The 13,534-nt window shown below is 38.4% G+C and overlaps 1 protein-coding gene across 1 annotated transcript; it reads left to right on the forward strand.

The window, feature by feature from the left end:
• Positions 1-4,615: 4,615 nt before the first annotated feature.
• On the forward strand, positions 4,616-11,170 carry LOC145946954 (uncharacterized). The gene is made up of 3 exons (XM_083056712.1): positions 4,616-4,631; positions 6,039-6,771; positions 11,158-11,170. The coding sequence occupies exons 1-3, from the start codon at positions 4,616-4,618 to the stop codon at positions 11,168-11,170; spliced, it is 762 nt and encodes a 253-aa protein (XP_082912838.1).
• Positions 11,171-13,534: the final 2,364 nt, after the last annotated feature.

Genomic DNA, 13,534 nt, shown 5'->3' on the forward strand with positions numbered 1-13,534 from the left:
CGCAATATCTGATCGTGATACAACGAGAAACATTAGTGACTCGACCGTGATATATATACTTTTACCTAACTCTCTTCATCAGAATCGTTTGAAATTAATAATACAGATTGGCAAGCAACTTATAGCTTTTGTCCTACTCATTTGAAATTGATCAATTATTCGCTTCGTATGTGCTGCTTGATGACAGAAAAATATTTTATTTTCGCGATTTCTTTCTATTTTCTCTGACAAATATGTGCCTGTCACCGAGAACATATAATTTCGACACATAATTTTGCATTTCGCAGAGATTTGACAATTAAATCGACGTAATTTGGCTGCGATTAGCCTGTCATCCACGACTAATATACATTGATTCCGTCAACATAATCATAACCACAAAATAAGTACTTATCGGCCTAAGTTTCTCGAAAATTACTGTTTTTAAGAACCGCGAAACTTCTCGTTCCAGCACCGAAGTATTTATTTTAAACCATACAACGATTTATTTAATTTGTATACGATGTCTTGTTTTCTGCTTCCTTGATGTTGAAATCCTGAGAGATTTCCATGTAAATTTCTTCTCACAGCTCTCGAACTGCACGAGCTTCAAATCTTTTTCAACTACCAAGATAAATAGAACTCGCAGAAAATCGAATCTCATGACTGGAGAAAAGGTTTCTGTATAATCAAAACACTGTTCCTGCAAGAATTCTCGAACGCAGAGTTGTGCTTTATAGCGATATGTTTTGTCGCGATGTATCTCGCAACATTTTGAACACGGGTACTTTGTATCGATGGGCTTCCGATTATGTTTTTTCGGTCGTCTAAGTTGCGTTTGATCATTTTGTTGCTCTTATAAGCGTTGAACTCGTTCCTCATAGCCTCGATCCATTTCTCAGTCTCCAAGCTGTTTATTGCTTCCTAGAACGAAGAAGTTGTATTATACTCGGCTATCTAGACCTCATACCTAGAAGGCCTCCAAATCGAAGACTGATCTAAAGTTGTCAATTTTAAATAGGCTCTTCTTGTTCGATTCTGTCCTCGATTAGTTTTGCATGCTCTTGTCCTCATTGTTCTTCTTGAGATACCAGCTCGATGTCTTCTGCTTGCTCGAGAGTATTATGTTTGTCTTTTTCGTAATTAGAGAACGTGTACTCGTTGCAAGTCTCTTCGTTCTTCACCGTTAACTCTCCAAGCGATTCCTCCTTGAAAACAATATCTCGTGATACGATTTGTTCAGTGCTCGTATTGTGTAGACAGTAGTTTGTAGAATCGTCCTGATATCCTATTAGGATTATAGGCGCAGGCGGGAAGAAGAGAGAAGGGAAGAGAGAAGAGGACGAGGATGAAGGAGGAGAGAGGACATCGTGGGAGGGTGAGAGTGGGGCGATGAGAGGGAGGAAGGTGAAAGGGGAAGGGAAAACGGAGAAAGAGGCAGTGATGCAAGATTTCACGCGCGACAGCCACTTCGCGACAGCCATCTTGCAGTGGAGGGGATAGGTCGGCAGCGCAGAGCGCACCGAAAAGATGAGAACCCTTGTCCTTCGAACATATAGAAGAGGACAGGTATATATCTTTTGTCCTTTATTTTCTTTTGATAGAATAGAGCTACGAATTTCGAGCGAATCCGGAATACTGGCGATAGCGAGTAGGCGATGCGACCCAATATGCAAAAAGAAAATATAAAATATAAAAAATATATTTAATATTATAAAATAATATTAATAAAATTATTATATTTTAAACATAAATTAAGTAACTTATATTTAAAACTTTAATTAAAAATAATTATTAATTAATAATAATTATAATTAATAATTATTAATTAATAATTATTAATTAATAATAATTATAATTAATAATTATTAATTAATAATTATTAATTAATAATAATTATAATTAATAATTATAAGTATATTTTATATATAAAAATCCACTCTTGGCCAATATATACGCCAGTAGTGATATAAGGAGAGTTCTAACCCAATGGGGCAATGAGGGGGGGGTGAGGGGCGAGGGGAACCCAGGGCGCGGGGGATGACGTCACGCGGGGAGGGGAAATGACGTCACGCGGGGAGGGGGCATGACGTCACGCGGGGAGGGGGGATGACGTCACGCGGGGAAGGGGAGGCGTCCGCGGGGAGGGGGAAGCGTCCGCGATTTTGGTGCCTGGTCCGCGAGGGGTCCGCGGGGAGGGGGAGGCGTCGGCGAGGTTAGGGTCCGCGAGGGGGCCGCGGGGAGGGGGAAGCGTCTGCGATTTTAGGGTCCGCGAGGGGTCCGCGGGGAGGGGGAGGCATCCGCGAAGTTAGGGTCCGCGAGGGGTCCGCGGGGAGGGGAGCGTCCGCGATTTTAGGTGACGGGTCCGCGAGGGGTCCGCGGGGAGGGGGAGGCGTCCGCGAAAGACCGCATGAAGCTTTTCGGGTAAGGGGTCCGCGCGGAGAGAGGAACGCGAAGGAGAGCGCGAGGCGCACGCGAGAGAGATGACGCAAGCGAGTATATGCAAGAGCGAGAGAGATAGTGCGAGATGGTTAGGGTTAGGTAGCGAGATGATGCGGCGATTGAGAGCGCGAGGTGTTGCAGCGAGGCGTATATGCAAGAGCGAGAGAGATAGTGCGAGATGGTTAGGTAGCGAGATGACGCGAAGGAGAGCGCGAGACGCACGCGAGAGAGATGACGCAAGAGCGAGAGAGATAGCGCGAGATGACGAGAGGTAGCGAGATGACGCGAAGGAGAGCGCGAGAGCTGATGCAGCGAAGGAGAGCGCGAGGTGCACGCGAGAGAGATATTACAAGAGCGAGAGAGAGATGTTGCGAGACGATGCGGCGATGGAGAGCGCGAGAGCTGATGCAGCGAAGGAGAAAGAGAGAGGCGGACGCGAGAGAGACTTTTATTTAATAATATTTTTTTTTTAAATTAATATTTTTAAGATGAGGAAGGGGAGAAGATCTAATCTAAAATAAACTATATATTTTTAATATTTAAAATAATTTTTATTATATAACTATGTGTGTGTGTGTATATTTTACAAAATGTTTGTGTGTGTGTAAATTAAAAAATTTAAAATATAAAATGTATAGGGGGATGTGGGGCGGTGTTGAGCGATGGTGATCGAATCACATGGATCGATATGATATTCCGTGACGATCGACCCATGTATCACCACTTGTGGTGCGAGGCGGTGCGTGAGGTGGTGGCTGCGAGGTGGTGGTGGCTGCGAGGTGACGGTGGCTGTGAGGCGGCAGGGCGGAACTCCTGCATAACAGAAATTTTTATTAAATATATTTATTTTATTATCAATTTATTATTTTAATAATTTTTAAATGAAAAGAAATACTTACAACAATTATTCCTCCTCAGAGGATTCTCTATGCTCAGCATAGGAAAATCTTTTAACGTTCACCTCGAATAGGAAAGAGCGTTTTTTCGGATCATCCCATAGTTTCCGGTAGGCCCATGTATCGCCTGCACAATTGAATTAACCGGAGTGTGTGTCGAAAGCGCAGGAACACTGGTATCTATGCTTAAGAAACGTTTGCGAAGCAATCTTCTTATTTCTTCAAGTCGCGCGATTCGAGTTGTCCGTGATTGTAAATTTCCAATTAATAATTTCTTGGGGTTGATTTGCATTCCGAAAATTCTCATTAGTTCTTGCGGGCATTGTCTTTCTAACAAGTTGATACAACCATCACAATCTGGCTCCCACATCCAGTAAATCGTTTTATCAATTTTATGTGGAGACAGTCCGAAAAAATCCCATTCTTTCAGGTCAGCAGCATTGCACAACACAAGTTGTTCCAGTAATTCAATGTATTCCTCCAGAGTTATCATCTTTACAACACTTGCAGAATTATATATCTTACAGTTTCATGCAACCGCACAGCACGAGCATGCACGTATAAGTCTGCTACTCTATGACACGACACATATATTATAATGTTGCTCCCCTCTTGATTTTAATTCTACATCACTCTTCATCTCTCTGTTCTAACTGGAGTATCATCTAACTCATCATTTTTTGATGAAGAATTTTGCTGATAATGCATGTGCACATCATACTATTCATATACATATAGAACAGGGGCGGGAAAGAAATAATTAAACACACAGTTTAACAGTAAAATAATTTATTTGTTGCAAGCATTATAAATAATTTCATTTATAGCACAAGTTATCAATTCACAATCTATAAGTGATTCGCTATTAAACATATTACTATCACGTATCGCCTTTGCGGCATTGCTCACATCGCGAATATTATCACATTGTAAAATATTTACAAATTGTTTAAATTTTTCATTAACACTATGAGTATTCTCACACAGCTAGGAATACATATGATCAATACATTTGTCGAAATCGAATAAATGTAGTAACGTTGATGGTTTCATGTACAAAAAATTATCAGATGAAGTAATTTTTATAATTTTTGAAGTATACATGTTAATCACTTTGAGTGTTAGATCACTAATCCATAGCGGAGTTTCAGTTAGCTGCTCAATGTCTGCTCGTTTACGCATTAGAGATTTCCATGTTTCAATGGGTAATATTATTTGATTGCCTCGATTATCACCGAGAGCCAATTCCACATAGAATATTATTCCGACGCTGATTCCTATTTCCAAATATTTATAGGATGTTGGGATTAAGACGTATCTTCTTCCGAGTATACGAGCCGCACGATGAGATGAAGCGCTACAAAAATTTTATTGAAAATAATTATTTAACAACAAAAAAAAGTTGTTTATTGAAAAATTCATTTAACAGATAATATTGAAACTTATTTGTCACATTTCTTCTTGTACAAAACATTGCTCTCTTGTACTGGAACGTAATAATTCATGCTGGCGGAGTACATTTTAAAAGAACCTTTCACATAAATGATTGATACAATACTAAATCATTATTACAAGTTTTTATTGATACAAAGCAATGGGGTGAGGATTATTGCTGACGCAAAATTATTTTCAACCAATCAAAGCGCCGATGCACGGCTGCTATGACATCATCCTCAATGAAATATTAAATGTAAAATAATGCAACATATCCAAAATTTCAAGCGTCAATGTACGACTGCTATGACATCATCCTCAATGAAATATTAAATGTAAAATAATGCAACATATCCAAAATTTCAAGCGTCAATGTATGACTGCTATGACATCATCCTCAATGAAATATTAAATGTAAATTAATGCAACATATTCAAAATTTCAAGCGTCAATGTACGACTGCTATAACATCATCCTCAACGAAATATTAAATGTAAAATAATGCAACATATCCAAAATTTCAAGCGTCAATGTACGAATGCTATGACATCATCCTCAATGAAATATTAAATGTAAAATAATGCAACATATTCAAAATTTCAAGCGCCGATGCGCGGCTGCTATGACATCATCCACAAATGAAATGTTAGAATTATTGTCAAGGTCAAAATGTGCAAAATGCAACATATTCAAATTTTAAGCACCAATGCACCGGCTGCTGTCATCCCCCAGGTGTTCAAAATGTGTAAAATTGCAATTTTCAAGCGCCGATGCACGGCTGCTATGACATCATCCTTAATGAAATATTAGAATTATTGTCAAGGTTAAATGTGCAACATACTCGAGTGCCAATGATCTCTACGATTAAATAAAAAGGATGGTAAAGAGGCATACCATGTTAGTATCATTGTCAGAGGTTCAGCAAGAGCATCTCAAAAATGGCACAATTGGAAGCAAGTTTGTTGGAGCAAGCCGCAAGGGTGAATTCGGTGGAAGAATATATTGTGTGGGAGCAGCAATGTGACGAATACATCGAATCACTGGAAGAACAAAGTAGAATAAAACGACCACGATTATCGATCGGAGTTCGACAATCGCTTGTCTCCCAAATCGCGCGTCTCGAAGAGTTGAAGAATTCGGTACGCAGACATTTTGTACATGCAAGTGCCGGAAGCAGTTCGCGAGACATCGGACTCATATGCCGAGAGATTGATACGGCGTTCGAGAGCCGCATCTTGACTGGTGCGGTAATAAACTATAATCACATTGAACCTCGTCAATTTCTAGAGGAGGCCAAAGACATTGTGATCAGACACGTGCAAAAAGTGTTGCAAAAACACACTAATGTGAAAGTGAACACTATATTTAATGGCGAGTTCGTGTCGGGTGATAAGCGTGCTAATAAAAGTATCAATATGAAAAACTTTGAAATCTTTCGCACCTCCGATTTACATGATTGGTACAAACGCCGCGTTATCGACCCCACACTAGCATCGCTAGAAGAGTTTCAAGAACGCGATAGTGGTTGGGCATTATCGCGAATAAACAATTTAACTGTAAATATAAACAAGTATAATCCAATGCGTGCGGGATGCCACATTAAATTACCGCGAGAAATAATGATGAAAAGAGCGGTGGTGAACGTGCAATCAAAAGACAATGCATGTTTCGCGTGGGCGATGGTCGCTGCTCTGCATCCAGTTGCAAAATATAGTGAGAGAACGTCGTCATATCCGCATTATACGACAGTGCTGAATCTCCAAGACATTGAGTTTCCAGTGACTGTGAATCAAATTAAAAAGTTTGAACTATCAAACAACATTTCGATAAATGTGTACAGCATCGAAGAAAAGAACATTGTCTCGATACGTCTCAGTGAGCAGAAGAAAGACAGACACGTCAACTTGCTGTACGTGGAAGATAGCAACAGCGTTGGACATTTCACATGGATCAAGAATCTCTCCCGGCTCGTGAGCTCGCAATTGAGCAAACATAATGGTCAAAAATATATCTGCGATCGGTACGTATATTTAATTAAAAACGCAATATATAAAATATATAAAAATGTAATATATATATATATAAATTATATATGTGGAAAAAAAACTAATTATTTGTTTTACAGATGCTTACACTACTTCCATTCGGAAGACAAGTTGCAGTCACATACAGTAGACTGCGGAAAGATGAATGACTGCGCTATCCGGTTACCGAGCGATAAGGACAAGTGGCTCGCGTTCAACAACTTTAATCGCAAAGAGCGACTTCCTTTTATCGTATACGCAGATCTCGAATGTGTGCTAGCAAAGACGGAAGAAGAAAAAAACTTTCAACATCACCAAGTATTTAGTATAGCATATTATGTACATTGCTCATATGACGATTCATTATCCGAGTATTATTTTCGTCGTAGTGTAGATTGCGTTTCGTGGTTTTCCGAACAACTACAAAATTTAGCGATACGCGTAAAGAATATTTTAGCAACTAACGTCCCCATGGTAAATTTAACATCAGACGAGTGGGAAAAATTTCATAGTGCAACGCATTGTCATATATGTGAGAAACCATTCACGCAAGATGATGATACACGCGTACGCGATCATTGCCATCTGACCGGGCGGTACCGAGGTCCAGCACACTCAAATTGCAACTTGAATTATAAAAACTCTTTTTGCATTCCAATAGTATTTCATAATTTATCCGGTTACGACTCACATTTCATAATTAAGGAAATTTCTACAGCGTTCGAAGGGGGAATCGAATTACTTCCAATAACTAAAGAAAAATATATATCATTTACAAAAAATGTTCAAATTGCAGAAGACAAATCCAGAAATATTAAATTACGTTTTATCGATTCATATAAATTTCTCAATACTAGTCTCGATAAATTGGCATCATTTCTAAGTAAAGATAAACTCAAAAATTATAATTGAAATTTCAAAATTTATCCACCGAAAATTTCGAATTATTAACACGGAAAGATGTCTTTCCATATGAATACATCAACTGTTTTGAAAGGTTACATGATACATGTTACATTTTTGCTCTAAGTCCTACAAATTCAGTCATTATCGTACCGTTATTTTCATCTTTCATTAGACCTGGCACTTTTTTATTCACGAGCGGTATATCGTACGCATTGTCCACAGTGTAATCGCTCGTATCAAATTTGTCGAGGTTGCGCTTTATATTCTCGTACACATCTTCACATTCGATGTGGTATATTAGGCTGTCTGTGTCGGTGTACATTACCCTGCATCTGTCACGATACAGCGGTGACATGTACTCGTGATGAAATTCGTATAAACATGTTTTGGAGATGTCGAGTATGCACATGCCGACATAGATTGGTTTGTAAAATTTTACTTCGAGTTTACGTAATTCTACAGCGATTAGATTTTCTGAAAAGATGCTTCTACTGTGGAAATTTGGTTTCGCAATCATTGCCTCTGCACCGTATCTTCCTTCCCAATGTGTGATGAGTTTTACATCAACACGATTATGCACATTTTCCATCGTTTTGCCGAATACTGCATTATTCATCAATTTATATAAATTTTTTTCAAAATCATTTTTCGCGTGTGTTCTAAATTGCGTATTAAGTTCGATATAATTTCGAAACCATGGAGATTGCGCGAATTGTAATATGCGATGTATTTTTGCAACGCGAAGGCCGTGACGCGTACATTGCTGCAGGTTGCGGTAGTGTATCACATATCGCTTCTTGTTGTATAGCGTTGCGAGAAGCTTATCTTCCCGCTTGCCTGGCGGCTTGTCGCGTGTCGGGCAAAACGGTAGGTCAGTGTGCGTGTCGTGAAGATGTCGCGGATATTCTAAATCTACCTCGAGGATGTAGCCTGTGGGTGAATCGAGCGCGATAGATGATAAATTGAAATTAGATACATCGTCGACCCATTGAAAATCAGCATAAGGCAATGGTTGACACATTGCCCATCCATACAAATTATTTACATCGAAATACATTAGATATGAAGATGGTTTCAATGGATCGTACGACTGCATATACTTGTTATTAGCATGTGCATATCTGTTTGAACATTGACTCAGACCACCGCGTATACCCCGTTCGATAAACATTACCATATCAATGTCTGTGAGCAGTTCGAAATTTACACGTGTATGCATTACGAGTGGATGGTAAGAAAGATACCAAAAAAGTAAAAGGTGTCAAGAGTAACGTTGTCGCGAGAACGATAACGTTTGATGATTACACGCGGTGTTTGAATGAAGAGATTGAAATGACACGTAGTCAGTCATGTATAAGATCGAAATTGCATGAAGTATACACCATTCGCGAGACGAAAATTGCTCTAAGTCCTCACGATGACAAGCGGTATATCATACCTGAAACCACTAATACATTATCATGGGGACATTATAAAATACCTTTGTAAATAATATTTGTTGTAAAATATGTATAGTTTGTATATTTCGTATATGTATATTTTGTATAAATATGTATATTATATGTATATTTGTATTTATTAAAATTATTAGATAAATATATTGTAAAATAAATAGTGTGCAAATATTTTAAATAAATGTTTATAATAAATTATTTTTATGAATCCATGAGTTGTGAGATTTATCCAGTCCCAACCATTTCACATAAACATCATCGCCTTTTTTCCGCAAAACCTTTTCCACGAGATATACATCAGGATTTGCAACATGATGTAACTCGTACTCGTAGAATCCTCCGGCGACGGAATTTCCGCGCAAATCTTCAAGTATATATGTCGCAGGATTAGTTTTCTGCACTTTGATAATTTTAAATATTTCAGTAGTCCAATTTGGTGTAAAACCTTTTTCGAAGACAGTCTTGAATTTACTCACGCGTACCTGACAGCCTACTTTGAATCTTGCCGGAGCAGCAATTTTTATGTTACTGTATACCGTATTTAAAAATTTTTCGGCAATCTCCGGAGTAACATAGATTTCATACCGATAGTGCGATGTTTTCGCGCATTGTACTGTGCAACGAGTCGGGACATCGCGTCGATCCACTTGTAATTACCATTAAGTGTAAACATTTTCCACATATTGTTCTTTAAAGTACGATTAAATCGTTCCACAACTGAGGCTTTCATAACAGAATACGTCGAGTAATGATTGATGTTATGTTTTTTTACGAGTTTCTGCACATTTGCATTGTAAAATTCTTTTCCTCTATCGGTTTGTACGTTTCTCGGACATCTCTTGCTATCTCGAATTATCTCAGCGATAGCGTCAGCTGTTTCGCGTCCGCTCTTATTCTTGAGCGGCGGGGCTCATGCATACTTGCTCAACATATCGATGACGGTGAGTATGTAATTGTATCCTTTGTTGACTCTTGCATAAGGACGCATCTCAACCACGTCAGCTTGCCACAGGTCGTCATATCTATGTACTATGACGTCTACGCGGAAAATTTCTTCTCGCTGGAGCGTGCAATTCCTCTACGAGTAGCTGCTTTTCAGAGGTGTTTGATCGAGGCATATTTGTAATAATGTGATACAATTTTCACGTACAGTTCTTTATATATCTTTTGATGTAGTCTGCGTTACAGCCATTTTATCCAGCGTTAATAATAGCGTCTGCATATTCCTTTCAAGCCTGATTATTTTTTCCTCAATTTCTTTCTGCTGATCTCTCAAAAGCTTGACACTCGCTTCGACATATCGTTTGTTGGCTGCATCATTATCATCTTCCGGTTGCGCTACACGTATCTTGCGCGACCTTGCGTCATAGCCGGAGGCTGTTAGACACAGAGTATTATCGCGCACGTAATGTCTTAGTAATCCATCCCATTGATAATATGAATTATTATTCGACGTTCCAAGTGATAATCCAAATTTATTAATCGACATTTCAATACCACTAATATTGACAGACTGACTCGTATCGTGGATGTATAACTTATTTTATAATAATACCAGCTTCGTAAAGTTCCTCGATAATCGATAATATTTCATTGCTGTGAGCGTTGTTGCCGGCTTGACGTGAAGCTTCGAGCAATCGCAGACGATCTACCAACTCGTTGGGATCATTCCAATGCACGTAATCAATCTTATTATCACGGTCTTGTATACAGGTCTGGGCACTCCTATACTATTTTCATATAAACCGGTGTGAGCGAAGTGACGCCAATATGGCGACTATAATAGGCCGACGCGCAAGCGCAGTTGGCATGTTTTGTCAGACAACATAGTGCCGTATATTTGTGGCTGTTTAGCACACGGTCTCTTTGTATCACATATTTTAATCCATTCTAATATAAATTTTTTTTTAATGCTTCGAGAAATCGAAGCTTATTTCTCAAAGCATGTATCTTCCCCAAATGTTTATGAGGAGACAGTTAATGAAATGTTAAATAACTATAAATTTTAATTTCCTTGCACAGAGCATGGTTCTGAGCTCCTATCCTATGCAATTACATACTATTTACGTTTAAGGATGAGGCAATATTCCCAACAGATAAATAAAGATGCAAAAAAAATAAGTGCCACAAAAAAGAGGCAAGCAAAATATTATAAAAGTTAATAATTATAATTAACATTTATTTTTTGTTATAATATGTTATGTTTTATGAAAATATAATGTTTAATTTTATTATAATAATTTTATTAAAATGTATTAATGTCATAATCCAAAATATAAATTGGAAAACAATTGTTATCTTTTGGGTGCCGAAAACGTGTCTACGCTCCTGGTAATCGGCCAACTGTAGACGCCATATTGGCGTCCCTTCTACTCACATATTTTCGCCGATGTGCCCAGACCTATACAAGACCGTGCTTATTATTGTTTAAGATCATAGCATGCGGTATATCTTTTCCAGATTTTTTATCAGAGAATAATGGTGTGATTATATATTTATATTTGTATCCCTTGTTACCTAATACAGGCTGATTCACATTATCATTTCGTCTGTGAGCATTTGTTCTTATTAATATACTTTTGTAGTTTTGCAAGTCATTCGCAGTATATATTTCATCGTCGGGAATTCTCTTGAAAACCAACTCGTAAAGACCTGCTGTTCCAACGTATTTTGATCCATCGATAATTATATTATCATTTTTATCAACATCGAAATTTTTATTACCGAGCGTCATTCCTTTGTCGATAAATTTAACACCGTATACGTAATCCATCTTGGAATTTTTATCTTGACTCAATATAGCTGCCACATATTTTTGAGCAAGTGGACCCAGGTGATTTCGCAATGAATTTTGACCATCGGATGTTTGTAATGAATGTTGAATTGATGTCACAAGCGATTCAGGTGAAGTCTCGAAAATTTCCTCGATAGATGTCTTATCATGCAATAATTGCCTTGGCTGTACATCTTGTATCGGAGTAGAAGTAGTTGCATCCAATAATTGTTGCATTCGTCTGCTTTTGATTCGCTTTGGAGTAGAAGTTATACCGCTCAATGATATATTTGATCGCTTTGTTTTAAACTCTTTTTTCTCTCCGAGCATACTCAATGGTTCAATCTTTTCTTCACCAGACTCAACACCGACTGTATTTTCAACAAGCTGTTTCAGAGGTTCAGAGATTGGTTTAAAATGCCTCTCCAATGCATCGTCCTCCTCCATTTTACCAGTTTTCAAGAAACGATATTTTTTACGGATTGAATCGCTCATTTTCGCAATCTCCATCACAATCTTTTCACGATCGTTATTCATCATGTTGCAATTTAGACGTTGCTCGATCAATGCATCGAAAGCGACTAAGTGCTTTGCGGTATTGCAAATTCATTAAATCCTTTTTTGTATCGTCCATTAGTCAGCAGACTGTCCTTGTCAATCGCTGCGAATCCATATTTATGTTGCCAACATTTCTGACAAAATGCGCGAAAATTATTGTATGACATATCTGTATTTACGTGATCGTTGTACACATGTTTCAAGTTTGTCCCATCTTGTTTAAATAAAATTAATAAATTTGCATTGTCACGTACAAGATGCTTGGGTATCTTGGCATACGTTTGACAAAGATAGAAACAGTCGACGCTCGAGTGTCGCCCCATTGCAAAGTACTCTCTTATCGTATCTTGCTTGTCACATGCCACGTCATCAAAGATAAAAATAGAATTCGGAAGCGCCTCACTCGGTGGAATGACATCGCTATTATTAGAGAATGTAAAATAACCAATTTCTTCTATCGGTGATAGCAAATTTTTAAAATATCGATATTTCGGTTGTTGAAGCGATTTCGAGTATACGTACACGTTCTCGAAGCAAAGCCCGTGCGGGCTTTCTATCAAACTAATCAACGCGTTAGTTTTACCACAATTCGAAGGACCGCAAATGATTCCGCGTATAGTATTCGGCAGTATGTTTCCATGTCTGCGTATTTCTTTATCCGACATCAGCCGTGTTTTATCGTCGAAATTTGTAACTTTGATTATCATCGATTGCTAAACGAACCGCATGTTTTCTCTCGAATGAATGAATGATTCATGGAGAGCCTATTTATAGCTGTGCGGAACCATGAATCACTCAGTATTGAAAAAATGTTTGTTCTGCTAACAAGTGCTTCCGATATTCACGGTTTAAGCGCCGAACAGCTGCAATTTGTACCAAAAGCATTTTTATTGCGATATGAAAATCACATCCACTACGTGTGGGACAAGCTTCCGGAACACATAAAGGCGGATTCAGAGATTCAGACCTGTCGTCGATGTTTCAAACATTACAATCGACCGTGGCAGCAAACGCACATCGACGGTCCAGCGCCGATGATAAAGGATTGCAGCGAATGTCAACGAAAAT

Source organism: Prenolepis imparis, unplaced genomic scaffold (genome assembly GCF_030444845.1).
Source record: "Prenolepis imparis isolate NDT839.2.m4 unplaced genomic scaffold, iyPreImpa1.0 SCAF_32, whole genome shotgun sequence".
Lineage (NCBI taxonomy): Eukaryota > Metazoa > Arthropoda > Insecta > Hymenoptera > Formicidae > Prenolepis > Prenolepis imparis.